This window comes from Pyrgilauda ruficollis, unplaced genomic scaffold (genome assembly GCF_017590135.1).
Source record: "Pyrgilauda ruficollis isolate IOZ18807 unplaced genomic scaffold, ASM1759013v1 scaffold117, whole genome shotgun sequence".
NCBI classification, from domain to species: Eukaryota; Metazoa; Chordata; class Aves; order Passeriformes; family Passeridae; genus Pyrgilauda; species Pyrgilauda ruficollis.
In genome coordinates, this window is record NW_024509988.1 from 909,211 (window position 1) to 934,263 (window position 25,053).

Here is a 25,053-nt window from a genome sequence, read left to right on the forward strand (position 1 = left end):
TGTGCCCTTCTTAAGGCAGTATCATGGAATTGTTTGGGTTGGAGGGATCTGAAAGCTTATTTCCTTCCATCCCCCACCCTGGGCAGGGACACCTTCCACTCTCCCAGATTGCTCCAAGCCCTGTCCAGCCTAAGGGTTGGCAATTGCAGGGATGGGGCAGTCACAGCTGCTCTGGGCACCCTGTGCCCAGTTCTCCACTGGGATATTCTTCCCCACTCCCACAGGGAAGAATATCTTCCTAATATAACCAATCTAATCTCTGTCATCAATCCCATGCATTTTTTAAACTACCTGGTTTAAACCCATGAAGTGGTGCTGGGAGCTCTGGCATTGCTGGAAGCTCTGCCCTTCACTGCCTGGCCAGAGGCTGTGGCACAGCCGAAGGCCTGGCACAGCGTGTCCCTGAGCTGTCCCCTTCCCACAGGGAAACTCCAGCCCTTTCATCTCCTGTTTACACTGAGCTGGCTGAAGGAGAGCCAGGGCAGAGCTGTGCCCGGCAGTGGCAGCTTTCCCCTGGCTCTGTGCTTGGCAGGAACACGTCCTCAGGGCTTGGCACAGCTCCATCCCCGATACAAACAGTGACCCACAGATTCCCCTGGGGTGTTCTCTGCCTCCAGGTCCAGCGGGCCACGGGGATTGGCAACAACAGGAACATCCTGGTCACAGCGAGAGACCCCAATGGCTTCCAGCTTGGAGTGTCCCAGGACGTGCGAGGACAGATCAACTTCGTCACCAAGGACACAGGTGAGCCCCAGCCCCTGCAGCAGCTGAGCCTGCCCAGCCAGGGCTTCCCAGAGCACTGATTGCTCCTGCAAGGACAGGAGGAGTGCTGAGCACTCAGGATATGCCTCCCTGGGCCCAGGGACCAACAACCCCCTTCCCTCTGCAGGTTTCTACCAGCTCTGCCTGGACAACCAGCAAAACCACTTTGGCTTAATGCAGGTGTATCTCAACTTTGGTGTGTACTATGATGACTTCAACATGGAGCACAAGCAGCCAGCAGAGAGGAAGGAGCTGAATGACACCCTGGAGGCAATTGGGGTGAGGGTCAGAGGGGCCATATGTGCCCCAGCAGAGCAGGGATGGGCAAGTCCTGCCCAGGACATTGAACAGGGCCTTTGTTTGGGCTGAGCTGCAGCTGAGTGCAGCACTGAGTGCAGCACTGAGCCCCAGGGGCAGCTCTGAGCACGGCTCTGCCTCTCCTGCAGATGAGTATCCACAGGCTGCAGACCCACACCTTCCACATGTGGCGCTTCTACAACTTTGCCCGGATGAGGAAAGGGGCTGACTTCTTCCTCCTGGAGTCCAACTACAACTACATCAACTGGTGGTCCATGGCCCAGAGCTGTGTCATTGTCCTCTCCGGGGTGCTGCAGCTCTGCTTCCTCAAGCGCCTCTTCCACGTGCAAACCTCGGGCAGCCAGAAGTGCTAGAGCAGGGCAGGGACCCCCCTGCAGAGCCAGGTCACCTGGCTGCCACTCTGTCCCACCACAGAGTAGGAGCAAAGGCTGGATTCTGCTTCCAGGAGGAGGTTGGAGAGTTCTCCCTGCTCCTGCCTCAGCTTTAGCCCTGGCATCACCCCAGGAAAAGTCAAAGGCCACACTGTCACCTGAGTTCTGTGTGCTGTGTGGGTTTGTCACGTCCCTACCCATCATTAGTGTCTTAATGGGCCTTTTCTACCAGACTCCCAATAAAGGAACCCCCAGCAGAGTCTGGGGAGCAACTGGTGCCTGCTAAAGCCATCCTGACTCTGTGAGACTAAAAGCTGCTGGGCTCTCCCTCCCCTGAAGCTTGTCTTCATACTCTGAGGCTCCCCCCAGCCTCATCAGTCCCCCCAGACACACCCCAGTGTGTCACATTCCCCATAGGAGGAGCAAGGACTGATTCCCTCTGGACCCCCACACCAGACAACAGGCACTGAAAAAAAGGATCAGGCTTTATGTGACAGGGCTGGGGCCAGGGCCCCCCCTCCCGTGCTGGCAGCAGCTCCCTGAGGGCTCTGTGCTGGCAGCTCCCCACGTTTCCCTCCCACTCTGCGTGGGCTTCCCGCACCCACGGTGCACAACAAAGTCCATTCCAGCCCGGCACACTCACAGAGCAGAGTCCCTGGGGTGCCCGAGGGTCCCTTATGTCAGCGTGTCCTCGTTCCGCACGTACTCCCCAACATCAGCCTGGTGGAACACCACGATGGCCAAGGGGTCGACCTTCCGGCACTCCTGCGTGGACTTGGCAGCCACCCCGAAGCCCTGGGGGGTGAAGGGGAGGTGAGGGAGGGTCGCCCAGCCCGTATCCCCCCACGGGGCTGGCGGGGGCCAGGCGCTCACCAGCGGGACGTCGGCCATGGAATACACCACGACACCCTGGTACTGCGCCGTGTTCTCCGTGATGCGGCCCAGCCCCGACTTCAGCACGTGGTTCCCGTAGAGGAAGGACTGCTCCGAGCCTGGCTTCACCCACACCTTGTACTGCAGGAGAGGGGCAGGGCTGTGAGGGGCTGGGGGGCTGTGAGGGACAGTGGGGCTGCGAGGGGCTGGGGAGCCCTGCGGGGCAGTGGGGCTGTGAGTGGCCACAGGGCTCTGAGGGGTAGGGCTGTGAGGGGCTGGGGGGCTGCGAGGGGCAGGGCTGTGAGGGGCTGGGGGGCTGTGAGGGACAGTGGGGCTGCGAGGGGCTGGGGAGCCCTGCGGGGCAGTGGGGCTGTGAGTGGCCACAGGGCTCTGAGGGGTAGGGCTGTGAGGGGCTGGGGGGCTGCGAGGGACGGCGGGGCTGTGAGGGACAGGGCTGCGAGGGGCAGTGGGTGTGTGAGGGGCCGTGGGGCTTTGAGGGGCTGCAGGGCTCTGAGGGGCAGTGGGTGTGTGAGGGCTGAGGGGCTGCGGGGCTCTGAGGGACCGCTCGGGGCCGAGACCCACCTTGGCGTAGGGCGCCAGGAAATCCAGGGCCGTGACGCTGAGCCGGAACTTCTGGGACTTGGTGAACTTCCCGAAGCAGGTGCCCGGGGCCACCAGGCTCTCCCGGGGGACGCTGGCCGCCAGCTTCAGCAGCTTCTCACTGCGGGAGCAGGGCGGTGCTGGGCACGGCCGGGCCGCACCGGGGCCCGCCCGCTGCCCGCGCGCCCGGCGCTCACCTCAGGTAGTACACGCGGTCCCGGTGCAGGCGGAAGCAGTAGGTGCCATCGGGCCGGTCCACCAGCAGCTGGATGTTCTCCCCGATGCTGCAGGGACAGAGCCGTGAGCCCGGCCCGCCCCTCCTGCCGCCGTACCGGCCGTGCCGGCTCCCGCCCGATCCCCGGTGCCACCACACCCTCGGTCTCCCCGTTCCGCGGGACCCAGCCAGCCCAGCCTTGCCGGTGCCCATCCCTTCTCCGCGCCCGGTCCCGCCCGGTTCCCGTGCTCATTCCTGCCGGTCCCCGTGCCCGATCCTCCCGGTCCCGGCCCCTCACTATTTCCCGAGCTTCTCGAACACCGCCCGCGTCTCCGCCTCCGTGAGCGGCCGCATCTCCCGCGCCGCGCACGCGGGGCCGCCGGGGCCGGAAGTAAGCGGACCGGAACCGGCGGTAGCGGAAGTGACGGACCCGGAACCGGCGGGCCCGGAGGTGACGCGGCGGAGGCGATGGCGGCAGCGGCGGAGGAGGCGCGGCTACTGGCCTGGCTGCGCGGCCCAGCGGCGCCCGGCGGCCCCGAGCTCGCCGCTTATGTGTCGGAGCTGGCGGCGCTGGGGCTGGCGGAGCTGGGCCGGGAGCCGGCGCGGTTGGCGGCGGAGCGGGCGCGGGTCGGCGCCGAGACGCGCCGCCTCGCCTTCGAGCACTACCGAGCTTTCATCCGCTCCGCCGAGTGCACCGGCCGCGCCGGCCGCGGCTTCGGCGGCATCGAGAGCCGCCTCGGCAGCCTGCTGGAGCGGCTGCCCGCGCTGCAGGACGCCTGCCGGTGCGGGACGAGCGGCGGGCAGGGCGCGGGTGGAAACGGGGCAGGAAGGGCTGGGGATAGGCTGGGCTGGGGAGCGAGAGGTGCGGAGCCCACTGAGGGTCGGGCCGGCTGGGACTGGGCAGGAGGCAGCGCTGGGAGCGGCCGGTGGGTGGGAGGGTCCCCGGATCCGCCCGCTGCGGGGAGCGCTCTCCTGCTGATGCCGCCCCGGCCCGCAGGACCTTCATGCGCGATGCCGAGGCCATCGCCTGCAGCCGGCGCATGAACAGCCTGACCCTGAACCGGCACACGGAGATCCTGGAGATCCTGGAGATCCCGCAGCTCATGGACACCTGCGTCCGTAACGGCTACTACGAGGAGGCGCTGGAGCTCACGGCCTACGTGCGCAGGCTGGAGAGGAAGCACAGCAGCATCCCCGTCATCCAGGTGAGCCCTGCACGTCTTTGCCCCGTGACTGAGCGAACCCCATGTTGTCCCACCCTGCGATCCAGGAGACCCCTGGGCCGACCCAGCCCCGTGGCTGCAGCTGCCTGAAGGCTCTCTGCTCCGCAGGGCATCGTGGAGGAGGTGCGGCAGTCCGCGCAGCTGATGCTGAACCAGCTCATCCAGCAGCTGCGCACCAACATCCCCCTGCCCGCCTGCCTGCGCGTCATCGGCTTCCTGCGCCGCATGGACGTGCTCACCGAGGCCGAGCTGCGCGTCAAGTTCCTGCAGGCGCGGGACGCCTGGCTGCGCTCCACGCAGGCCTCCATCCCCGACCACGACCCCTACGTGCACATCACCAAGACCATCGAGGCCTGCCGCGTGCACCTGTTCGACATCGTCACCCAGTACCGCGCCATCTTCTCCGACGAGGAGCCGCTGGTGCCGGCCGAGGCGCCCGGCGAGGGGGCCATCTTCCACAGCTGGGTGCTGCAGAAGGTCTCCGAGTTCCTGCGGACGCTGCGGCGCGACCTGGAGCGCGGCGCGGGCGGCCGGCTGGACTCGCTGCTGGGGCAGTGCATGTACTTCGGGCTGTCCTTCAGCAGGGTGGGCGTGGATTTCCGTGGGCAGCTGGCCCCCCTCTTCCAGCGCGTGGCTGCTGACGCCTTCAGGAAGGCGGTGGAGGAGGCGGTGGAGAAATTCCGGGAGGAGATGAATTCCTACACGCTGATCTCGGCTCCGGCCGTGCTGGGGGGCGGTGCAGGAGTGCCGGTGCCCACAGCCCAGCCTGGGACGCTGCAGCCCCCCATGGTGCTGCTGGACTTCCCACCCCTCGCCTGCTTCCTCAACGGGCTGCTCGTTGCCTTCAATGACCTGCGGCTCTGCTGCCCCATCGCCCTGGCACAGGACGTCACCAACTGCCTGGACAGTGCCCTTGGTGAGGTGAGTCTGGGGGATGGAGCTGGGACTTCTTCTGGGAGATCATGAGCTGGGTGTGTTCTGAGTGGGTTGGGAAAGCCTCTGAGATCATCCAGTCCAACCACTCCCCCTGCACTGCCAAAGTCCCCCCTAACCCATGTCCTCAAGTGCCACATCCACACAGCTGTTAAATCTCCTCGGGGATGGGGACTCCACCACTGCCCTCTGCCAGGGCTGGACAGCTCTTTCCCTGAAGAAATTTTCCTGATATCCAACTTAAACTTTGTGTGGTGCAACTTGAGGCTATTTCTTCTTGTCCTGTCCCTTGTTCTTTGGGAGCAGAGCCCAGCCCCACCCCGGCTGCCCCTCCTGTGGGGAGTAGTGGAGGGTGAGAAGGTCCCTCTCATGCCTCCATTTCTCCACGGTAAGCCCCACAGCTGCTCCTTGTGCTTCAGCTCCTTCTCCAGCTCCATTCCCTTCCCTGGACACACTCCAGCCCCACACTGTGTATCTTGGAGTGTCCCAGAACTGACCCCAGGATTCCAGGTGTGGCATCATCAATGCCCAACACAGGAAGATGGGCACTGCTCTGGGCCTGTGGCCTCACTGCTGCTGGTACAAGCCAAGTGCCATTGGCCTCCTTACCCGTCTGGCACGTGGCTGTCATCAGGTGACCCCTCTGCCTCTCTCTCTCCCCAGGTGACCAAAACCATCCTGGCCTTCCACCGTGCTGAGGAGGCGGCTTTCAGCGGGCGGGAGCAGGAGCTCTTTACCCAGTTTTGCACAGCCTTCCTGGAGGACCTGCTGCCCTACCTGAACCGCTGCCTCCAGGTGCTTTTCCCTCCAGCACAGATTGCACAGGCACTGGGTGAGTTCTCGGGTTTGGTTTTCGTTGCAGGGGTGGACACCCCTGGCACTGAGTGGGCCCTGTCCTGCTCTTGCCCCTCCGTGGGGTCTCGTTGCAGAGCCCCTGACCCCTCTCTCCCCATCCCCAAGGTGTCCCCCCCACGCAGCTGCAGCGTTTCGGCCGCCTGGGCCGCATCGACGTGGCCGCTCTCAGGGAGCCGCTGGCTTTCCTCCTCCCGCCAGCACCGGGTGAGGAGGAGCCGTCCCCGGAGACCGCCCCGGACCCGGAGGGGGAACACGCGGCCGTGCCCACCGAGCCCCCGGAGAGCCCCTCCGCGGAGGCCGCGCTGCCGGGTGCCCCGGTGGCCACGGGCTAGGCGGGCTGCGGCGCGGCCCGCCCGTGTCACCGGCGGGAGCGGCGCCGGGTGCTGGGCCCGCCCGTGCCGCCGTTCGCCGCCCCGGTGCAGGTGGGGGCCCCGGTGCTGCGCGGCGCCGCCGCCGCCGTGTCCCCGGAGCAGCTGGGCGGCCCCGAGCTTCGGCGGCTGGCGGCGGCACTGGCGGCCGGACTGCGGGACCGGCCGTGCCTGGGGCTGAGCGCTCCGCAGCTCGGGGTGCCGCTGAGGGTCTTCGCCGCGGAGCTGGCGCCCGCCCGCTGCGCCCGGTACCCGCCGGCGCTGCGCCAAGCGCACCGCATCGAGCCCTTCCCGCTCCGCGTCCTCGTCAACCCCGCGATCCGCGTCCTCGACACCCGCCTCGTCACCGGCCCCGAGGGCTGCGCCAGCATCCACGGCTTCTCCGCCTACGTCCCGCGGCACTGGGCCGTCCATGTCTCCGGTACGGACCGACCCGCCCTGTCCCGGGTGGGACCCCGCACCTGCCCCTCCCTCACACGGTCCCCTTCTCTTACACGGGTCCCTTCATTCTCTGATGGGTTCCCTGTTCTCTCACAGATCCCACCACTCTCACAGATCCCACCACACGCAGGTCCCCCACTCTCACGGTCACCCTATTCTCTCACAGCTCCTCCCACTCCCACATGGGTTCCCCTTTTTTCCCCTAATCACCCCCCCAACCCACCACTACCCCGGGCGCAGGTGTGGACGAGCTGGGGGTGCCGGTGAGCTGGGAGGCGTCGGGCTGGGCCGCCCGGATCATCCAGCACGAGATGGACCACCTGGATGGGATCCTCTACATCGACCGCATGGACCCCCGCACCTTCACCAACGTGGGCTGGATGGAGCTGCTGGACTGAGCCTGGGGAAAGAACCAGCGCAGCTCTGGGGGCTCCCACTCAGCTTTATTGCAGCCAATACAGACCTGTGGCCTCAGCCTGGCTCCGGCCCTTCCTGCCCACGGGTGTGCACAGGGAGGCAGCCGGGCTCCTGCCCACACTGCCCTGGGCGCTGGGAATTCCTTCGTGGGTCTAGGGACAACCTGCTGCCAAGGCTGTGCAGGGGAGGGGCAAAGGGGGGATCCTTCCCTCTGGGGCTTGTCTGGGGCTCATGGTCACAGCGTGAGCAGCAGCTGGGCACAGCACAGGGGGCACCGGGGTGGGGTGGGGTGGGGGGCAGCGAGGCTGAGGGGAGCCCAGGGACTGCACAGCGGGGCATGGGGGGTGGGCAGGTGGGTGCCACCAGCTGGTGGCTGCTCCATCCAAGTATGGCCCCCTGTAGGCACAAATCCCTGTCTGGGATGGCTGGAGTGTGAGGAACCCCCACCCCCTTGGACAGGCAGAGGCCTTGGCTCTGGGTCATTGCATTTTGGGGGGTGGGGGGGGGCTGGGCTGAGCCCCCTGGTGCGGGCAGAGCCTTGGGGAGTGGCTGGGCACCAGCTGAAGCACTCAGATTGTTTTTATTTTCATATAAACAAGACAGAACCCAAAGCAGCATTAAGTTAAAAAATAAAAAAAGAGCAGGAAGAAGAGTGGAGTGCAGCCAGGGAGAGACCCGGCCGCCCAGGCCATGCTCAGACCCACCCCCCGTAGTGTGACCCCCGGGCCGTGTCCCCGCAGTGCAGTGGGGCAGGAGTGAGCGAACACGAGTCGGTTTGGCACGGCCGGGGAGGGGGGCACAGCAGGGCCTGCAGCTGCCCCAGCCCCACCGCCCCCATGCCCCCCTCAACCTTCCTGTCCAAAGTCCTCCGTGAATTTCTTCACTTTGAGGAGATCCTCGGCATTGACGGTGGGGCGGGTGGTGGCCAGCGAGCGCAGCATGTCTGACTGCAACACAGGCGGGTGGGCACGTGGCTCAGACCAGGGCATGGGATAGGGACCCCCGTAGCAGTGAGGCACCTTTGCCCCATGGCAGCAGCACTGACCACGGGTGGGAGCTGCCTGGCAGACCCAAGGCCCTTTCCTGTCACCCAGGCCTCCTCTGGGAGGGCTCAGGACTCCAGGGGTTAGACTGGGGGTTTGTGTCCACCCCCAGGAGCCACAGCCCTGCCTGGCCCTCAGCCTGGAGGACCAACAGGGAAGTGGCCAGGCCAGAGCCACAGAGGGGACACTTACCATGCAGACAACGGGCTCCATCAGCTTGTCACTGGGCACCTCCATCCAGGTCATCTCGGTGGCCCCAGGGTCACCGGGCGAGCACGGCGTCAGGAGATCATCCACGATAGCACCGGGGGTGGTGCGGGAGGGGCCACGGACCTGCACAGAGCCAGTGGCGTGTGGCACAGAGCTCGGGGTGGGGGGACAGCAGGCACAGTGCCCACCCCTCCCCAGGACCACCCTGGGCGGTGGCAGCCCCCACTGACCTTCTTGAAGTGCGTGGCGGACTGCACCTTGCGCACGGGCTGCATCAGGGCGTCCCGCACGATGATGCTGATGTCGGCCCCCGAGTAGCCGTCGGTCTTGCGGGCCAGCTCCTGGATGTTGGCGTCCGTCAGGGAGTGCGGGGTGTTCCCCAGGTGCAGCCGGAACATCTGCGCCCGCGCCGCCTCCTCGGGCAAGGGGATGTAGATCCTCTTCTCGAACCTGGGGGCACGAGGGGTGAGCCCCAATTCCAGCCCTGCTGGGGGCTGGCACAGGGGGCTGCATGTGGGGCTCACCTTCTCCTGATGGCCGAGTCCAGCACCCAGGGGATGTTGGTGGCACCCAGCACCAGGATCCCGTCGCTGCTGTTTCCCACACCTGCAGGCAGATGGCTCAGAACGATCTCCAGGGATTCTCTGAATCCCCGGGTTCTGCCTGCCTCCCATCCCTGGCACGGGCCCCCACCCACCCTGCATCTGCACCAGGAACTCGGTCTTGATGCGCCGGGCCGCCTCGCTCTCGTTCTCGTTGCGGGAGCCACACAGCGAGTCCACCTCATCGATGAAGATGATGGAGGGCTTGTGCTGCCTCGCCAGCTCAAACAGGTTCTTCACCAGCCTGGGAACAAAGCAGGGGAAGGGGTCCCCACTCAGAGACCCTCCTCGGCAGCACCACAGCAGCCCCACATTCTCCCATTCGGAGAATCCCACGCTGGCACCAAGGGAAGTGTCACACCAGGGGCTGTGCAGCCCTTCAAGGGGCTGTGCTTTCCCCTGGGATCCTGCTGGGGATTAAAGTAAGTCTAATTATAGAGTATCAGAAATTAATAATGTAGAGTTAAGTTTAATTATGACTTGCTCACAGCTTGGCAGGGGTGGGCTCTCAAAGCTCGCTGTAAGTGAGCTGTAAATGAATTCTGAGCATGGACAGATGGGAAACTTTTAGGTAAGAGCTGCAACTCAGGAGGGCCCCAAAGCTGCCCCAAGATGGAGCATGAGAGCAGTTAATTAAGACAAGGAGTTAGAATCCAGTTAAGTGTTAGAAGACCCCAGCTTAAAGTCACTGTTGGACTGAGAGGTCTGAAAAGACGAGGGGGCACAGGCATTCCTTTGCTCAGACTCCCTCTCTGGAGGTACCAGCTCCCCATTCTTTAACAGCCCCATTATTGGGGTTCCCTGATGCTGGTGGGCCCTGCCCCAGCCTGGCTGGCCAGAGCACCAGGAGCCAGGCTGTGGCCATGTCCCCACTGCCAACTTACTTCTCACTCTCCCCCAGCCACTTTGACGTCAGGTCAGAGGATGACACAGAGAAGAAGGTGGAGTTGTTGGCCTCAGTGGCCACGGCCTTGGCCAGGTAGGACTTGCCAGTGCCAGGCGGCCCAAAGAGAAGGATCCCGCGCCAGGGCGTGCGCTTCCCTGCAGCAGAGACCGGGGTCAGGCCTGCCCATCCCTGCGCCCAGATCCGTGCTGGGATCACCCACAGAGGGCTCACCTCCTGCACAGCCCCTTCCCGCCACCGTGGCCTCACCTGTGAACAGGTGTGGGAATTTGATGGGCAGGATCACAGCCTCCTTCAGGGCTTCCTTGGCTCCCTCCAGCCCGGCCACGTCGCTCCACCGCACGTTGGGCTTCTCCATCATGATGGCACCTGTCAGGGTGTGACTCTGCTGACACGGCCCCACAGAGATGGGCACAGAGAGCAGTGAGAGCCAGAGTCCCTTCCCGCAGCCCCAGTCCTGCCTCCCCTGAGCACAGCAGCTGTTTGGGGTGAGCAGTCCGCAGGAACACACCCTGCGCCCCAGTCCCACAGCCCGTCCCCCTCCCCACAGCCACCCCTCAACAGGGCTGTCAGTGAATCTCTCCTAATCCCAGAGGGTCGAGCCCATCACAGCCTCTCTCACCCATCAGCTGCTCCTGCAACTTCTTCTTCTCAGGGTTCTCGCCCTCGCTGTCACTGTCACTCCTGGGGACAGGGGATAGGGTTCAGGAGCGGAACTGGCACTGGTGTGGCAAGCGGGGTGCTGCCAGCTCCGTGGCCAGACAGGGGATGCCTCGCCCCCCGTCCCCCACGCACCCCTTGTTGTCATTCTGTGCTTCTCTGACAGGCCTCTTGCCGTGCCTGTCCTTGCCCCGCAGGTACTCCTTCAGCTTCTCGGCGCGGTCCAGGTACTGCACGCACTTGGCTCGGATGCTCTCCTTGGCCTTGTCGCTGTGAGCCTCATCTGCAGGGAGCCGCAGCGTCACCCGGAGCCCCCGAGCGCCGGAGCCCCCGCGCCCCCCGGCCGCTCTCACATTTGATGGCGTGCAGGAAGTACTCCACGGCGTGCTGGTACAGCCGCAGCGCCTCCTCGTAGTTCTTGGCCCTGTCCTCCTCGGTGGCTTTGGTGACCAGGTCGATGGCTTTCTGCGGGGGGAGCTCCGTGAGCACCGGGCCCGCCGGAGCCCCTCCCCGCCGCCAGGGGCCGGGCCCGGCCCGCACCGCGGCCCTTCCGCCGCGCCCACCTCCCTCCCGACCAGCACCGGGGCTCGGCAGGGCCGGGCGACCTCAGCGCGGCCCCGCACCGGGGCCGGGTGAGGCCTCTCCCCGGCCGGCACGGCGCCGAGGCCCGGTGAGGCCTGTCCGCTGGGCCGAGCGGAAGCCCGCGGGAAGGCGGCGCGGTGTCGGAGCGGCCGGAGCCCCATCCCCGTGCCGGTGCCCGAGGTCGGTACCTGCAGGGTGGACGTTGTCATCGCATCGCCCGGTGCGGCCGCTCCGGCGGCCCCGGGACGGCGGCGGCGGCGGCGGCGGCAGCGACTGCGGCTGCGCGCAGCCCCGCGCCCCCTGCCGGCAGCGCCGCACCCGCGCCGAGGAGCGCCCAGCGCGCGGCGAGCCCCGCCCACCTATGGGCGTGGTTTGGTGAAGACTCGCCCATCGTCCATTTATGTCTCCGTGTGGGCGTGGCCACTCGTGGGCACGCCCATAATGAGACTGTGTGTATTTGTGGGCGTGGTTTTGCATAGCCCCGCCCCGGGGCAGCGGAGTGCGCGCGAATTCCCCAAAAACACGTGAACGCAAATGTGTGTGTGTGTGTGTTTACATGTGTTTATGTGGGTTTGTGTTCATGCGTCTTCGCGTGTGTTTGTGTGTACAGTGCCTGAGTATTTACATGTTCACGTGTTCATGAGTCTTGTTCATGACTCGTGTTCATGAGTCTTCACATGTGTCTGTGTGTGCGTTTATGCATGTGTTTGTGTGTCTGTGTGAGTATTTACATGTCCATATGTGTCTATGGGTATGTTTGTGTGTCTGTGTGTGTATTTACAGGTTCACGTGTGTCTGTGTGTGTATTTACACGTTCACGTGTGTCTGTGGGTATGTTTTGTGTCTGTGCATGTTCACGTGTGTCTGTGCGTGTGCCCAGGTGCACACCCCCGTGTGCACGGTATTGGCACACACGCTGTGCACACGTGTGCGCTATTTCCCTGTGCACACACACCCCTACACACCTGCAGCACCTGTGCCCACCGCTGCACCCACCTGTCCCCCTGCTGTAAAAGTTGCCCCAGCCCCCTCAGGAATGCCCACAGAGACCCCACCCCAGCTCCCCAGGGATCCCCCCACTCCTTCCAGGGACCCCCATCCCCTCCATCATCCCCAGAGACTCCCCCAGCTCCCCAGGGATCCCCCCACTCCTTCCAGGGACCCTCATTCCTCCCCCCATCCCCACACCAGACTCAAATGAGACCCGGAGCCCCTGGAAAAGGCAATCTGATATAAATAGCGATTTACAAAGAATACAAAAATAGAAGGAGGGGGGGCAGCACCCGAGCCAGCACCCACAGGACCCCACACCCCCCAGAAGCAGAGAACCGTGCAGGGGTTTGGCTGGGGGGTCTGGGGTCCCGGCAGGACGGGGGGGCCCTGGAGGTGCATCCCACTGTGGCCCCACCTGGGCCCCCCAGCCCCAGGGTGTGGGAGCTGCCCCAAGGGAGGGAAAGTACAAAAAGCGAAAAGTGCATCGATCTACGTGTCCTGGCCGGGCAGCCCCGCTGGAGGGGCAGGGGGCAGCGGCTGGGAGGGACAGCCCCGGAGGGTCCTGCAGCCCCGGCCCAGGGCACAGACACGGCGTTTGTTCAGCCTTTGGGAGATCTGGGGGTCACTGCTGGGCCAGCGGGGCATGGGGGGGAGGCCAAGCCCCAGGGAGCAGGACCCTGGGCCAGAGCACCCCCTGTGCACCCCTGAGTGCCCCCGGTAAGACAAATGTGTCCCCCCACCCTGAGCAGGGCGTGGAGACTCTGTCATGCAGCAATGGGGGGTCCCACGGCCCTGTCCCATGTGGGGACAGTGACCTCTTTGGGGGAAGCCCCAAGGCAGGGGGACACTGGTTCCCCTGGAGGTGAGTTGGGGGCACTGGGGGTCCCCCAGGAGGGGGGGCCGAGCTGGCCCCGCTCCAAGGCACAGGCGGTGAGATCAGCGATGGCTTCAGCCCCGGGGGATTAAAGCTGGTGTGTGCACCCCGAGCCCCGGGGGCCGGCAGCGCTGGCATGGGGCAGGAGGGGCTCACCCCCCGCAGCCGTCCTGCCGCGTTCCCGGCAGGATCAGGGCAGCGATCCCAGTCCCAGCAAGGCACCGATGGGGCAGGAGAGGTCGGGGGGCCCTCTGTGACCCCCAGCTGGTTGGTGACAGGGCGAGGGGGCTGGGGCACCTATGCCAGCAGCCCCATGCGGGTGACTTTGGCCGAGAGGAAGGTGTGCAGGACGAAGACGATGGGCTTGGGGCAGGAGTGCAGGTCCAGCGCCTGGGGGGAGATGGAGAGCGCTGTCAGCCGCCCCCACATCCCGCTGGGGATTGCGGGGCTGGGGGCTCCCGTCAGCCAAACCCAGCGAGTCTGGGCAGCTGCAGGGACGGGGGAAAGCAGGAGGAAGCAGGGGGTCGCCTGGAGGAAGACCCCCAAACCAGGGGGTGAGCCCGGCTGGCCCCTCCTCACCAGCTCCCCCTCAGGGCCCCCGAAATCCAGGTAGAGGGTCCTGATGCCGTCGTCCGCGGACATCTTCAGCCGCTCGTAGGGGTAGCGGAAGAGCACGCTGGAGCCCGGCTCGTCCCGGGAGATGGTGAACCCGCCCTCGTAGTGGATGGAGAGCTGCACCTCCTGCCCGCCCAGCGTGCAGCCTGCGGGCACAGCTCGGTCAGCCCGCAGGCCTGGCGGGGGCACGGGGCGGCCCAGCTCCGCGGCACTCACCCACGGTCACCTCCTTGACCAGCTCGGCGGCGGCATGGCAGCCCTGCACCAGGACGCGCGTCCACGCCGACAGGTCCCGGTGGGTCTCCACGCGGAACACGTGCATCTCCACGCCCTGGCGAGAGCCCGTCCGCGTGGCGAACGTCAGCTCCGAGCCCAGCGCGGGCGAGCGGCGCCCGGAGCCGGAGTGCACCAGCCTGGAGGGGGAGCGGATGGCCGGGGCTCAGCGTGCGATGGCACCGCGTCACCCCGGCGGCGTCCTGGTGTTTCGGCCCTGCTCTGAGGCACAGCCACGGCCCGAGGGGGCCCAGCCCCGGCTCACCTGGTGGCCACCAGCGGGTAGCTGTGGCAGGGCGAGGCCCAGGCGTCCCTGGTCCAGGGCATCCCATCGTACAGCAGCAGGTCCTTCTCTGTCACTGCCATGAGCACCGGCCGCCACTGCTGCCGCCCGCCGTCCAGGCGTGCCTGCCGGGCACCAGGGCACCGTGAGGGGTGCCAGGGCCTGCCACAGCCCAGGCACCCAACCCCTGAGCCCGTGGTCAGATGGACCCCACGCCAGTGGCTCCTCACTGCCAGGCAGCATCCCCAGCGCTGCCATCCTGGGAAACCAAGCTGGGAGCAGCCCCCAGGGGTACTGCCCACCACACTGCCAGGGCTGGCTGAAGCTCTCAGGCAGTGAATTCATGGAATAGGGAGGGTGTGATGAGGGGTTCCATCTGGAAAATCCCAGTGGGAGAAGGGGCTGAGGGTACAGGAAACGCTGCCATCACCAGGGAACAGCTGGATGGGAGAGCAGCAGAGCCAGAGCCCAGGTTGTGCTCTCTGGCTGCATCCCAGTGGCATCCTTGGCACACTCCCGTGGCACTGCTGTCCCTGGGAGCACCCCGGCACACCCCATCAGTGCGTACCTGCTCTGCCAGCCAGGCAATGTGCTTCACCTCCCGGCCGCCGGCCGCGGGGCTGCCCGAGCCCAGCGTGGCATTGAGCTCGGCCAGGACCTGGGGCAGCAGCGCGGTGATGTTGGCGTGCAGGGCACTGAACCAGGCGTGGGCCGTGGCCGTGTCCCGGCACCGCAGCACCAGCGTGTTCCGGCTGTCCGGTGAGTGCAGCTCGATCAGCCTGCGGGGGGACGGGGACACGGCCCAGGGTGGGACATCAGCGCTGAGTCAGCCCCTGCCTGGGCCCAGCACAGCAAACTGGCTGCACTGGCTGGGGGCTTCTGCTGTGCATTTCCACCTGCCAGGGCTTTCAGCCCCCATTTTAAGGCAGAGGGGCTGCCAGGGGTCTGGGAGGGAACATGGCACAGCCCTGGCCCCGGCCAAACCCTCTGCAGTGTCCTTCCACAGCCCCGTGGGGGAAGCAGGGGGTCATGGCCTCAGCGAGGGGCAGCCCCCAGCTGTGCCCAGCGTGTCCACAGGGTGCAGGGTCCCTCACACTGGCACTGGTGGGCAGACCCAGTCCTGTCCTGGGGGTCTTTAGGGAGCAGGATCTCCCCACCGGCACCCACCGGCAGCCCCTGCCCTCACCTGTTCTCCAGGTCGGGCATGCTGAGGTTCCGGGCAGCAAAGCACATCTTGAGGGGGATCACCTTGCGGTCACGGGGGCCCTGGTGCTGGGGGGACCCCGAGTCCTCGCTGCCACTCAGGCTGGGGGACTGCGGGGCCGCCCCCTCCCACGGCAGGTCTGACACCAGCGACGGCTTCTTGATGTAGGGGGTCACCTCCCGCATGAACTTCACTGTGGGGAGTGGGGCACAGTCAGGGCTGGGGAGGGTCCTGCACCCCCACACCACAGCCCTGGGCCCCAGGGTTGATCTCACAGGGCGACGTGACCCTCACACACCAAGGCTTGGAGGGTCCTGGGGGCTCCCACCCTGTCCGGGTCAGGGATGTCCCGAGTGAAGGACGGGGCTGGCAGCTCATCCCGCTGCCGGCGCGGGTGTAGGAAAGGGAAGGCGCCACAGGACAATGGTGCTGGGCGGGAGGTCAGGCTGCAGCCCATCCTGGTCCCATCCTGCCTGCCGCTCTCGGAGCAGCCAGGACCGTGCCCGCCAAGTTTCCAGCACTGCCGCTCACGCCCCGACGGCAGCCGGCCTCCGCTCCGCAGGGCGAGGAGGAGGAGGGTGTGCAGCCAAGACATCCCGGCTCCACGCGCCTCTCCAGGCCGGGAAGGAAGGAAGGAGGCACCAGCTCCAGCTCCTGCTCCCCCCGGACTGTCCCACCCCAGCACCGCCCCGCTGACAGCAGCCCTGGACCCCCGCCCGGACACGGCTCTCGGCCGGCCCGCGCCAAGCCCCGGCAGCCACGGCCAAGGGAGGGACGCGCTGGGGACACAGATGGGGCAGCGAGAGGGAAAACCAAACCAAAACAGCAAATGGGCTGTACTGCACTGGGAAGCCAGTGGTGAAAGGATCCTGGAGCCGGCACAATGCCACAGCCAGGCCCTCTGGAGGGGGAGCGACACTGGTGGTGGGGCCCAGGCTGTGCTGCGGGGCCGATCCTTCACTGCGGGGCTGCCGAGGGAACGGGGAGCGAGGATGGGACAGTAGGGATGGGGAGTGGGCAGGAGACACCAGCCCCCTGCCCTCCCAGCGGCTCTGCTGAGCCACGAGGTGCTTGCCCTTGCTGTGGGCAGTACACGAGTTAATATTAGCTGCCGCCGCGCTGATCCCGGGATTACCGCCGTCCCCGCACCCCTAATCCCGCTGCCGGGCCGGGCCGGGCAGGGAGCGCCGCGGGCAGCAGCACGGCCGGCAGCTCCCGCTGCGGGGCCGCTCGGCAGATGTTTGCCAGATGTGGGCAGCTGCCTCCAGCACTGGGAGGGAGCTCGGCACGAGGGGGCTCCAGCTCAGAGCGCTGCGACCCTGCGCTGCAGGCACTGACCCCGATGGAGGCAGGAGGGTGAGAGGCCACGCTGGGCAGGCAGCAGCGCTGGAGCCTGAGCGCTGTGCCAGGGCGCTGCCAGAGGAGTGTGGGTGCCCCGTGGTGGATGCCCAGGACTGTGTCTGCCCACGGTAGGGGCAGCAGAACTGGCTCCCAGTTTTCAGTGGGACGCATCCACGGTGCGGGCAGGACACGGAGCACCGTGTGCCAGCTGGGACGTGGCTGGCACGGGGGTGGGGGCAGCTGCAACCACCCCTTCTGCTTCTGGCGAGGCGGTGACCAGCAGAGCTGCAGCAGCACGGCCGCTGCTGCCCTGGCAGAGGCACCGGCACCCCGGCACAGGCAGGGCCGCCCCACCCACGCGCTCACCGCAGAGGAAGCCCAGCTGTCGCTGCGCCCCTCGCCTGTCCCGCCGCAGGAAGGCGGCTGCTGCACGGCACTGCCGGCTCGCGCCGGGCTCACGGGGCCGAGCCCCTGCACCCAGCACAGAACACCACCGGGCTTCCCCAGGCTTGTGCCCTGGCAGTGCCCATGGCCCGCACCGCGCCCACAGCTCCCCGCGGGGCGGAAGGGCTCCCTTCCCCCAGGGCAGCAGCCGGGACCCGTGGGTGCCCGGGGAGGCGCTTGGCATGGGCCCTGCGGCCAAACCCAGCCCCAGGATGGGCGACACCAGCCCCACGGAGATGCCGCTGCAGGGCTGATGGTTTCCCCTCCGCCACTGGCACAGAGCCTGGGAGAAGCTCTGGCACCTGCCGGGGTGGTCACAGCTCCAGGGTTGTGAGGAGGAAAGGGGCTGGATGGCACGGGTGGCACGGCCACGCCCTGGCAGCACTTGACCACTGGATTGTCCCACCACAGCCGCCAGACCAGTCGTGCCCAGCACTGTGAAAGGGAAGGGAAAAGGGAAGGGAAAGGGAAAGGGAAAGGAAAGGAAAGGGAGGGAAAGGGAGGGAAAGGAAAGAAGGGAAAGAAGGGAAAGGAAGGGAAGAGGCGTCTGCCGCAGCACCCGTGCCCGTGGCGGAAGCGAGGGACAAACACAGCACGGGGCTGAGCTCCTGCGGGACAGGATCAAACGGCGGGCAGCAGCAGGAAGGACGTGCTGAACCGGGCGCGGGTCCCCGGGGCCTCTCGCTGTGTCCGACAGCCGCCCCGAGCACAGCACCGAGCCTGGCCCCGCTGCTCCGCCTCGGCCCCCGGGGCACCCCAGCCGTGCCCAAGCACCTCGAGCAGGCGTGCTCTCAGCGGGGAGCCCAGCCGTGTCCCCTCATGCCACTGCGGTGTGCCAGGGGTGTGTGGCAAAGCAGCAGCACCGTCCCTGTACCCTGTGCCCAACGGGCACCGTGCCCACGGAGCAGCCTCACGCAGCGGAGGACAGACGGACGTGCCAGGACGCCAGGACAGCGTGTGTGGCACCACAGCACGGTGTGATAGCCCGCCCTGACCCACGGCACAGGGGCTCGTGGCCTCGCGGTGCCCGTGGCACAAGCCCCGTGCCGTGCTGCCGGGCTGGGCAGGTCCTGCCCGAGCTTGTCGGGCTGCCGGGAACAGGTCGGGCAGGAGCCGGTGGCTCCGTCGGGCCAGTCCCGGGCCAGCTGCGCCGCGGGCACGGGGCCCACGGGGACACCGAGCCTGCGGGGAGGCTGAGCCCGCAGGGACGGGGCAGACCCTGCACCCACGCCCGGGGGCACAGCCCTCCCTGGGGACAATCTGCCAGCCTGGGGATTGTCACCAAGGATAGGAGACAACCTGTTCAGGGGGACGCCACAGCCAGGGGACAACAAGTCATCCTGGGGGATCCCGAGTCTGTCCCCGGGGACCCCAAGTTCATCCTGGAGGAACACAATCAGTGGAGATAGCCTGTCCTTGTCCCCAGCTGTGAGGGGTCCCCATCCTGCCCCAGAGGGAACAGCCCGACCCGGGGGGACACCCCAGTCCCTGTCCCCGTGCCTGGGGCCCTCCGTGGCTTTGGGGATTTGGGGGGACACACAAACGCGCCAGGACTGGTGGGGAAGTGGCGTCCCACACCCGGAAAAGGGACCCAAAGGGGGCCCGGGAGTCCGGTGACAGCGGCAGGGAGGTGTGGTGGGAGCCGGTAACGGCGGAGGAGCACCAGGGCGGGGGACAGGAGAGCACCAGGGGCCCGTACCGGGGACTGGGGGGAGAGGAAGGGCTTGAGGCGTTACCTTCAAGGATGACCTCCCTCCCGGCTCTCTTCAGCGCCTGCACAGCTTGATCGTGGGTGGCATCGCGGAGATCGACGCCGTTAACAGCGAGGATGGCGTCGCCTAAGCGGAGCGCTCCGCTCCTTTCCGCCGCCAATCCCGGGAAGATCCGTGAGATCAGCACCGGCATCCGATTCTCCCGACCTCCCTTAATGCTGATCCCGAGCCCTCCCGCCTCCGCTTTCACCACCCGCACCCTCCTCACGCCACCGGGTGCCGCCGCCTCCGCGTTGCCGTTCACCACGCCGTTCACCACCGACGGATCGCCGGTTCCCGGTTCCGCCGTTAAGCTCAGCGTTTCCCCGGTCAGTTCCGCCGACACGCGGACCCAGCGCTCCCGCAGGAGCAGCTCCAGCAGCCCCGTTTTACAAGCCCGGGTCCACACGGCCATGCCGCCGCCGCCGCCGCCGCCGGTCACCGGGGAAGGGGCGGGGCCTGGCGGAGAGGGCGCGGCCTGCGGCCACGCCCCCGCCCGCATGGCGCGCTGCGGTAGGCTCGGGGGCACGGGAGGACGGGGTGGGGCCGCCCCGCCCCCACCTCCGCTGCCACCAATCAGGGAGGTGGCGGCTAAGCCGCCGCTGCTGTGATTGGTCGCGCTGGAGGGCGGGGCGTATGGACCCACGCCCCCGCTCGCCATGTCTGGCGCTGAGATTTATTTGGCGCGCTGCGATTTATTTCACGAGCTACGCTTTAAATCTCCCGGGTTCTCCGGGGATCCCCGAGTTCTCTCCATCCATCCTCGGGGAATGACGCTTCCCTGCTCCACGCAACACCCCCAGACCCCCGTCCTTAGGGAATGAGGCTGCCCGGCCCTAGGCAGCACCCACGGACCCACAGGAGAGAGAAGCCAACATGGGATTAGACACTGAGCGAAAAGGGATGGAATTTGGGGTGTCAGCTTGTCCCCACGCCCCGGGGAGCAGAACTGGAAGGATATGAAAATCATGATGACATGATGGTGGTGTGACAACAGGGATGAGCCCTGAGCCTGGGCACGTACAGAACAGTGAGGTTTTATTCCTACAGCACCTTAAGAAAACTCTTACAGTGCCCCAGGAAGGCAGCACAGACACAGTTCCCGAGGTTGGAGTGGCTTCTTCTGCTCTCAGGTGCCAAATTTCTTCTGTTGGACAGGCAGGGGCAGCTGGGTTTTGAAGTCCATGATGGGTCGTTCCACCACAACCAGGCAGTTCTTGTCCAGCAGATCCATGAAGAGCAGTGGCTGCAAGGCCAAAGATGGGAATCATGGAATCAGGGAATGGTTTGGGGTGGAAGGGACATTAAAGTGATCTCGTTCCACCCCATGCCATGGGAAGGGACACCTTCCCCTAGCCCAGGGTGCTCCAAGCCCCATCCAGCCTGGCCTTGGGCACTGCCAGGGATCCAGGGGCAGCCACAGCTGCTCTGGGCACCTGTGCCAGAGCCTCAGCACCCTCACAGGGAACAATTCCATCATATTATCCCATCTAACCCTGCCTGGCAGTGGGAAGCCATTCCCTGTGTCCTGGCCATACCCTTGATCCAAGTCCCTCTCCAGAGCCTGAGCACCTCCCTGACCCCTCTCCCCAACACCATCACCCACCTGGAACTTCTTGCAGATCTTGAAGGCGTGGAGCTGCCTCTTCCTGGCGGTCTCTGGGAGCTGTTTCAGGGTGCTCTGGTTCATCAGGAGGGCGCTGTCGTCGGGCAGGGGCTGCGGGAGCGGGCACAGCGCGGGTCAGGCCCCCACAGGAGCCCCCCGGGCACCCCCAGCCCTCCCGCCGGCTCACCAGGGACTTGTCGAGCACGCAGAGCAGGTAGGTGTCGTGAAGCAGGATGTGAGAGGGGTTCTTGGGGTTGAAGGTGATGTGAGTGATGGGCGAGTCGCGCTCCAGCCAGGCGCGGTGCAGCCCCCGGCTCTGCACGGCGCGGCTCCAGCTCGTGTACTGCTTCTCGGGGATGCTGAACTCCAGCAGCTGCGGGGCAGGGCGGCAGGGCCACGCTCAGGGGCGTCCCCTCCTGCCAGCAGCTCCAGGCAGCGCCCGAGCCCAGCCAGACTGCCATGAAGGCACAGAGACAGGCACAGGGAAGGGAGCAGGGCCAGGAGAGCTCGACCAGGACAGCTCCTACCTGCTGGTCCGAGTAGGCAATGACGAGGTTGTTGGTGCTGGGGTGGATGGCGAGGGCTGATACGGCGCAATTGTAGGTGGGCACCACGCAGTGATGCTGCAGGAGGGGACAGTGCACTGATGGGACCCGCCAGGGCCACTGCTGACAGCCCTCCCACACACCCACCCCTGGCCAGAACCTCCAGGAGTGCCCCTGACCCCCTCTCCCACACACCCACCCCAGCCCTGCTCCAGGGATGCAGTGATGGCTCCCAGGGGGAGCCTGCTGAGTCCCCCAACCCGTGTCCCCTGAGGCTGGGGGGTCACTCCCAGGCCCACCTTGAAGCATTTCAGGTTGTAGATGTGGATGGCCCAGTCGCCGCTGACGGCTGCCAGCCAGTGCCCGTCCGCGCTGGGCGCCAGCAGGTAAACGGCCTCGGAGCAGCCTGCAGACAGCTGGGGCTCAGAGGGGTGCTGGGAGCCCCAAAGCCCCGAGAAACCCAGCCCCACGTCCCCCCTGACTGTCCAGTGAAGGCCATGAGAGCACAAACACCCCCAGGAGAGACTCTCACACCCCTCAGGGCAGCAAAGGGGGACACCCCCTTCTGCACCCACAGGGCAGGGGGATGCAGAGCCCAGAACCCCCAGCCCACACCTGAGGGCGGCCGCAGCGTGTGCAGGTGTTTGCAGCCCCCCGGCTCCAGCAGCTGGAAGACGTGGACAGATCCTCGAGCAGAGGCCACAAAGAGGCAGTCGGAGTCGGCGGAGAACTGCAGCTGGTAGGCTGGAGGCAGCACCTTGGGCACTTTGGGGACCTGGGAGCGGGGAGAACGCAGCCCTGGCAGCCACCCCAGTGCCACCCACACTCCCCAGCAGTGACAGCGGCCACGCCAGCCCCCAGGACCCCGCGGCCCCCCAGCCCCCTGACCTTCCTGAGGCTGACGCCGTCCCCGTCGCAGCGCACGCGGTACAGCTGGAAGCGGGAGGCCGTGGAGTAGCCCACCCAGGTGCCGCAGGGCGAGACGCAGCTGCAGTAGATGTGCTCCGGGCCCTGGGAACGCCACGGGACTGAGGGGGGCCCGAGGAACCCCCAGAGCCCAGCACGCACCCCTCGGCTGCTCAGGGGCACCCCAGCCCGCTCAGCCCTACCTTGCTCTTGAGCTGCACGAGGTGCTCGGGCATCCGGCACAAGGGAAGGACCTCGCCGTCCTTTCCTGGGAAAGAAACCACACGGACCACCAGTGAGAGTGGGAAAAACACACGGAGCAGCTGGGGATCCTGGGGGAGTGCCCAGACCCCTCCCTGAGGCTCAGGGCAGCTCAATCCCAAAACCCTGCTGGCAGCCCGGGCTCTGCCAGGAGAGCTGTGCCTGTGACTCACCGGTCTCCTCAGTGGAGCCAAGTCTCCAGAGCTCCAGGTACTGGGAGAACTGGAAGAGGAGCAGCCGGGCTTTCCTGGCGCAGGAGACGAGGCGTCGCTGCGTGGAAAAACAGGCAGGATGTCACGGACCCACAGCCTGGCACAACGGGCTGGGGCACAGCCGGAATGCCCTGGGGTGCTGGTGACTCCGCAGCGGGGGAGAGCAGGGAAATCAGGTCCGTGGGATGGGAGCCTGGAGATGGAGACCCAGCAGGACCAGCAAGACCAGCCTGACAACTTGCACTGCTCCTTGGCAGAGCCTCCAGATGTACCAGGAAAGCAGACACAACAGGGCAGAGGAGGGAGCCAAGGACAGGGGAGGAACCCTGGCAGGGCAATGAAGGCATCTGGAAGGGCAGGGATATCCCGCCCTGCCAGCTCCCCCAGCTCCAAGACCTCAGTGCATGCACCACTCACGTGGGGGAAGGTGAATTTTCGGAGCACTGCGTCGTAGCTCTTCTTCTGCATCTTCTCCATCAGCGGGCGGATCACCAGCTGGGCATCCAGGCCTGGAAGCCAAGCACAGATCAGCCAAGCCGGTACTGGGAGGGGAGATCCAGCCCAGTCCCGGTGCCAGCGGCAGCCCTACCCCCGGAGATGAGGGCGGTGGGGCTGTGTGCCACGGCCCGCACGTCGTGGCTGTGGAACTGGAAGGGCTTTGTCCGCACCCAGCGCTTCTCCAGCCCGCCCAGCCTCACTGGCAGCAGCTGCAGCTGGTAGGTGGCCCCGGTGGAGGTGCCCACGATTATGCTGTCCTCCTTCTGCAGAGGAAAACCGGACAAGGCTGTGGGAGCAGACTGGGAACAACAGGAGGCACTGAGCGCAGCAGCCCCGCTCCCTGTCAGCCGGGGGGACCTGGGGGTGTCACCCACCTCTGACACGGCCAGCGAGAGCACGGCCGAGGTGCTGACGGCGTGGGACTCTGCCAGCGCGCCCTGCTCCCAGTCCCAGAACTGCACCCTGCCAAAGGAGTCGGCGCTGACCACGGTGCCGCTGGAGAGGAGGGCGACGGCCCACACCACGCACTCGCGCTTGGCCTTCTCCACGTGGTGGTTCACCATGATCCTCTGCACCGTCTGGCCTGCAGTGGGACAAGGTTGGGGGTGGCCGGGGGTTCTCCTGGGGGCCAGTGGGTGCTGGTGGTCCCGGGGGATGGGATAAGGCTGCTCCCGGGACAGGAGGTACCTGAAGTGACGTCGATGACACGGAAGAAGTCGATGGAGCCGGCCACGATGTGAGTGTCCGAGGGGTGCCAGGACAGGCACAGGACACGGCCTGGGGAGGAGGGAGGCTCCGTGTCAGAGCCCGTGGGCTCGCAGCGCCCCGGTAACTGGGACACCCCGAGGGATGGAGGGATGGAGCTGCAGCCAGGACCCACCTTTCCGCCTGTCCAGGTTCCGCTCAAACTGGATCCCCCCAGGAACCACTTGGAAGATCTTGACGGAGCCGTCCTCGCAGCCGATCTGCGGGGGCCGGGATCAGCGGGGGCACGGCGGGACCCTCTCCCCGCCCCGCCGCCGGCCCCGGAGCCGCTCCCGGCGGGACTCACCGCCAGCTGGGTGCCGGTGCCGTTGGCCACCATGCTCCAGATGGGTCCCCCGCCGCCATCGACGCCGCGGGCCGCGCTCAGCCCGGACAGGTCGAACTCGGTGATGTCCCCGCCGAGCCCGGCCCCGAAGAGCCGGTCCCCGGCCGCCCAGCACAGCGACTCCACCGACCGCGCCTCGTGCCCGGGGATCACCTGCGCGGGGACGGGGTCACACCGCGGCACCGGTACCACCGGTACGGACCGGCAGCGCCGGATAGCGCCCGGTACCGCCCCGGTGCGGCCCGACACAGCCCCGGTACGGATCCGCACGGCCAAGTAAAGCCTGGTCCCGGCTGGACACGGCCCGCCCCGGCTCGGTACAGGCCCAGTACAGGCTCGGTGCCGATCGGAAGGACCAAGCAAGCCCCGTAGGGGCTCGGTACGTGCCCGGTACAAGCTCGATAAAGCCCGGTGCGGCTCAGTACAGGCCCGGTACATCCCGGTACGGCCCGTGCCGGCGCCCTCACCTTCTCCTGGAAGTAGTTGGCGGCCAAGTTGTACACCTCGACGGCGCCGTCGGTGCGGGCCAGGGCCAGGCGGGCGCCGCGGGGCTGGCAGGCGAGGCAGCGCACGCCCGCGGGCACCAGCCCGAAGAACCGCACCCGGTGCACCTGGAACTCGCCCATCGCGCTCCGCCGGCCGCGGCGCCGCTCCCGCTCCCGCTCCGCCCCACGTGCGCGCGGCGCGCCGGAACCGGAGCTGCCCCGGGGGCCGCGCGGAACCGGAAGCGGAAGCGGCGGCGCGGCGGGAGATTCGTGCGGGGCCGGCGGCGGGTGCGGAG

General features: G+C 66.7%; 7 protein-coding genes across 10 annotated transcripts in view; 3 read left to right on the forward strand and 4 right to left on the reverse strand.

The window, feature by feature from the left end:
• Window positions 1–23: 23 nt before the first annotated feature.
• On the forward strand, window positions 24–1,789 carry TMED6 (transmembrane p24 trafficking protein 6). The gene is made up of 4 exons (XM_041483846.1): window positions 24–37; window positions 311–744; window positions 890–1,041; window positions 1,209–1,789. The coding sequence occupies exons 1-4, from the start codon at window positions 24–26 to the stop codon at window positions 1,431–1,433; spliced, it is 825 nt and encodes a 274-aa protein (XP_041339780.1). The 3' UTR covers window positions 1,434–1,789.
• A 137-nt stretch (window positions 1,790–1,926) lies between these two features.
• Window positions 1,927–3,542, reverse strand: NIP7 (nucleolar pre-rRNA processing protein NIP7). Of its 2 annotated transcripts, XM_041484042.1 has the most exons (5): window positions 3,437–3,542; window positions 3,122–3,208; window positions 2,907–3,045; window positions 2,325–2,465; window positions 1,927–2,246 (listed from the first exon to the last, which is right to left on the reverse strand). In XM_041484042.1, exons 1-5 carry the CDS (start codon window positions 3,490–3,492, stop codon window positions 2,127–2,129), a joined length of 543 nt encoding a protein of 180 aa, XP_041339976.1. In that variant the 5' UTR covers window positions 3,493–3,542; the 3' UTR covers window positions 1,927–2,126. The 2 variants fall into 2 exon arrangements, with proteins under 2 accessions (XP_041339976.1, XP_041339966.1); XM_041484032.1 differs by lacking the exon at window positions 3,437–3,542 and having other exon boundaries at window positions 3,122–3,429.
• A 31-nt stretch (window positions 3,543–3,573) lies between these two features.
• Window positions 3,574–7,432, forward strand: COG8 (component of oligomeric golgi complex 8). Of its 3 annotated transcripts, XM_041483995.1 has the most exons (6): window positions 3,574–3,920; window positions 4,136–4,343; window positions 4,470–5,282; window positions 5,958–6,126; window positions 6,255–6,453; window positions 7,227–7,432. In XM_041483995.1, the coding sequence occupies exons 1-6, from the start codon at window positions 3,607–3,609 to the stop codon at window positions 7,354–7,356; spliced, it is 1,833 nt and encodes a 610-aa protein (XP_041339929.1). In that variant the 5' UTR covers window positions 3,574–3,606; the 3' UTR covers window positions 7,357–7,432. The 3 variants fall into 3 exon arrangements, with proteins under 3 accessions (XP_041339929.1, XP_041339919.1, XP_041339937.1); XM_041483985.1 differs by lacking the exon at window positions 7,227–7,432 and having other exon boundaries at window positions 6,255–6,546; XM_041484003.1 differs by lacking the exon at window positions 6,255–6,453 and having other exon boundaries at window positions 3,575–3,920; window positions 7,199–7,432.
• Window positions 7,433–7,936: 504 nt separating this feature from the next.
• Window positions 7,937–11,715, reverse strand: VPS4A (vacuolar protein sorting 4 homolog A). Its single transcript, XM_041484018.1, has 11 exons — window positions 11,565–11,715; window positions 11,148–11,259; window positions 10,930–11,077; window positions 10,757–10,818; window positions 10,384–10,503; window positions 10,115–10,271; window positions 9,326–9,474; window positions 9,153–9,234; window positions 8,859–9,078; window positions 8,611–8,751; window positions 7,937–8,322 (listed from the first exon to the last, which is right to left on the reverse strand). Exons 1-11 carry the CDS (start codon window positions 11,583–11,585, stop codon window positions 8,221–8,223), a joined length of 1,314 nt encoding a protein of 437 aa, XP_041339952.1. The 5' UTR covers window positions 11,586–11,715; the 3' UTR covers window positions 7,937–8,220.
• An 883-nt stretch (window positions 11,716–12,598) lies between these two features.
• SNTB2 (syntrophin beta 2) lies at window positions 12,599–19,586 on the reverse strand. The gene is made up of 7 exons (XM_041484560.1): window positions 19,140–19,586; window positions 15,601–15,811; window positions 14,983–15,193; window positions 14,397–14,539; window positions 14,075–14,271; window positions 13,823–14,004; window positions 12,599–13,633 (listed from the first exon to the last, which is right to left on the reverse strand). The coding sequence occupies exons 1-7, from the start codon at window positions 19,567–19,569 to the stop codon at window positions 13,541–13,543; spliced, it is 1,467 nt and encodes a 488-aa protein (XP_041340494.1). The 5' UTR covers window positions 19,570–19,586; the 3' UTR covers window positions 12,599–13,540.
• Window positions 19,587–20,175: 589 nt separating this feature from the next.
• On the reverse strand, window positions 20,176–24,974 carry UTP4 (UTP4 small subunit processome component). The gene is made up of 16 exons (XM_041484629.1): window positions 24,740–24,974; window positions 24,234–24,425; window positions 24,063–24,147; window positions 23,870–23,959; window positions 23,557–23,765; window positions 23,274–23,445; window positions 23,102–23,193; window positions 22,646–22,742; window positions 22,415–22,479; window positions 22,194–22,316; window positions 21,921–22,080; window positions 21,605–21,711; window positions 21,288–21,383; window positions 20,948–21,133; window positions 20,761–20,871; window positions 20,176–20,400 (listed from the first exon to the last, which is right to left on the reverse strand). Exons 1-16 carry the CDS (start codon window positions 24,896–24,898, stop codon window positions 20,284–20,286), a joined length of 2,061 nt encoding a protein of 686 aa, XP_041340563.1. The 5' UTR covers window positions 24,899–24,974; the 3' UTR covers window positions 20,176–20,283.
• Window positions 24,975–25,024: 50 nt separating this feature from the next.
• CHTF8 (chromosome transmission fidelity factor 8) overlaps window positions 25,025–25,053 on the forward strand; it is a 1,819-nt gene continuing 1,790 nt past the window's right edge. Inside the window, exon 1 of the mRNA XM_041484319.1 lies at window positions 25,025–25,045. The gene's annotated coding sequence lies outside the window, so the exon portion shown is untranslated. The remainder of the gene's footprint in view (window positions 25,046–25,053) is intronic.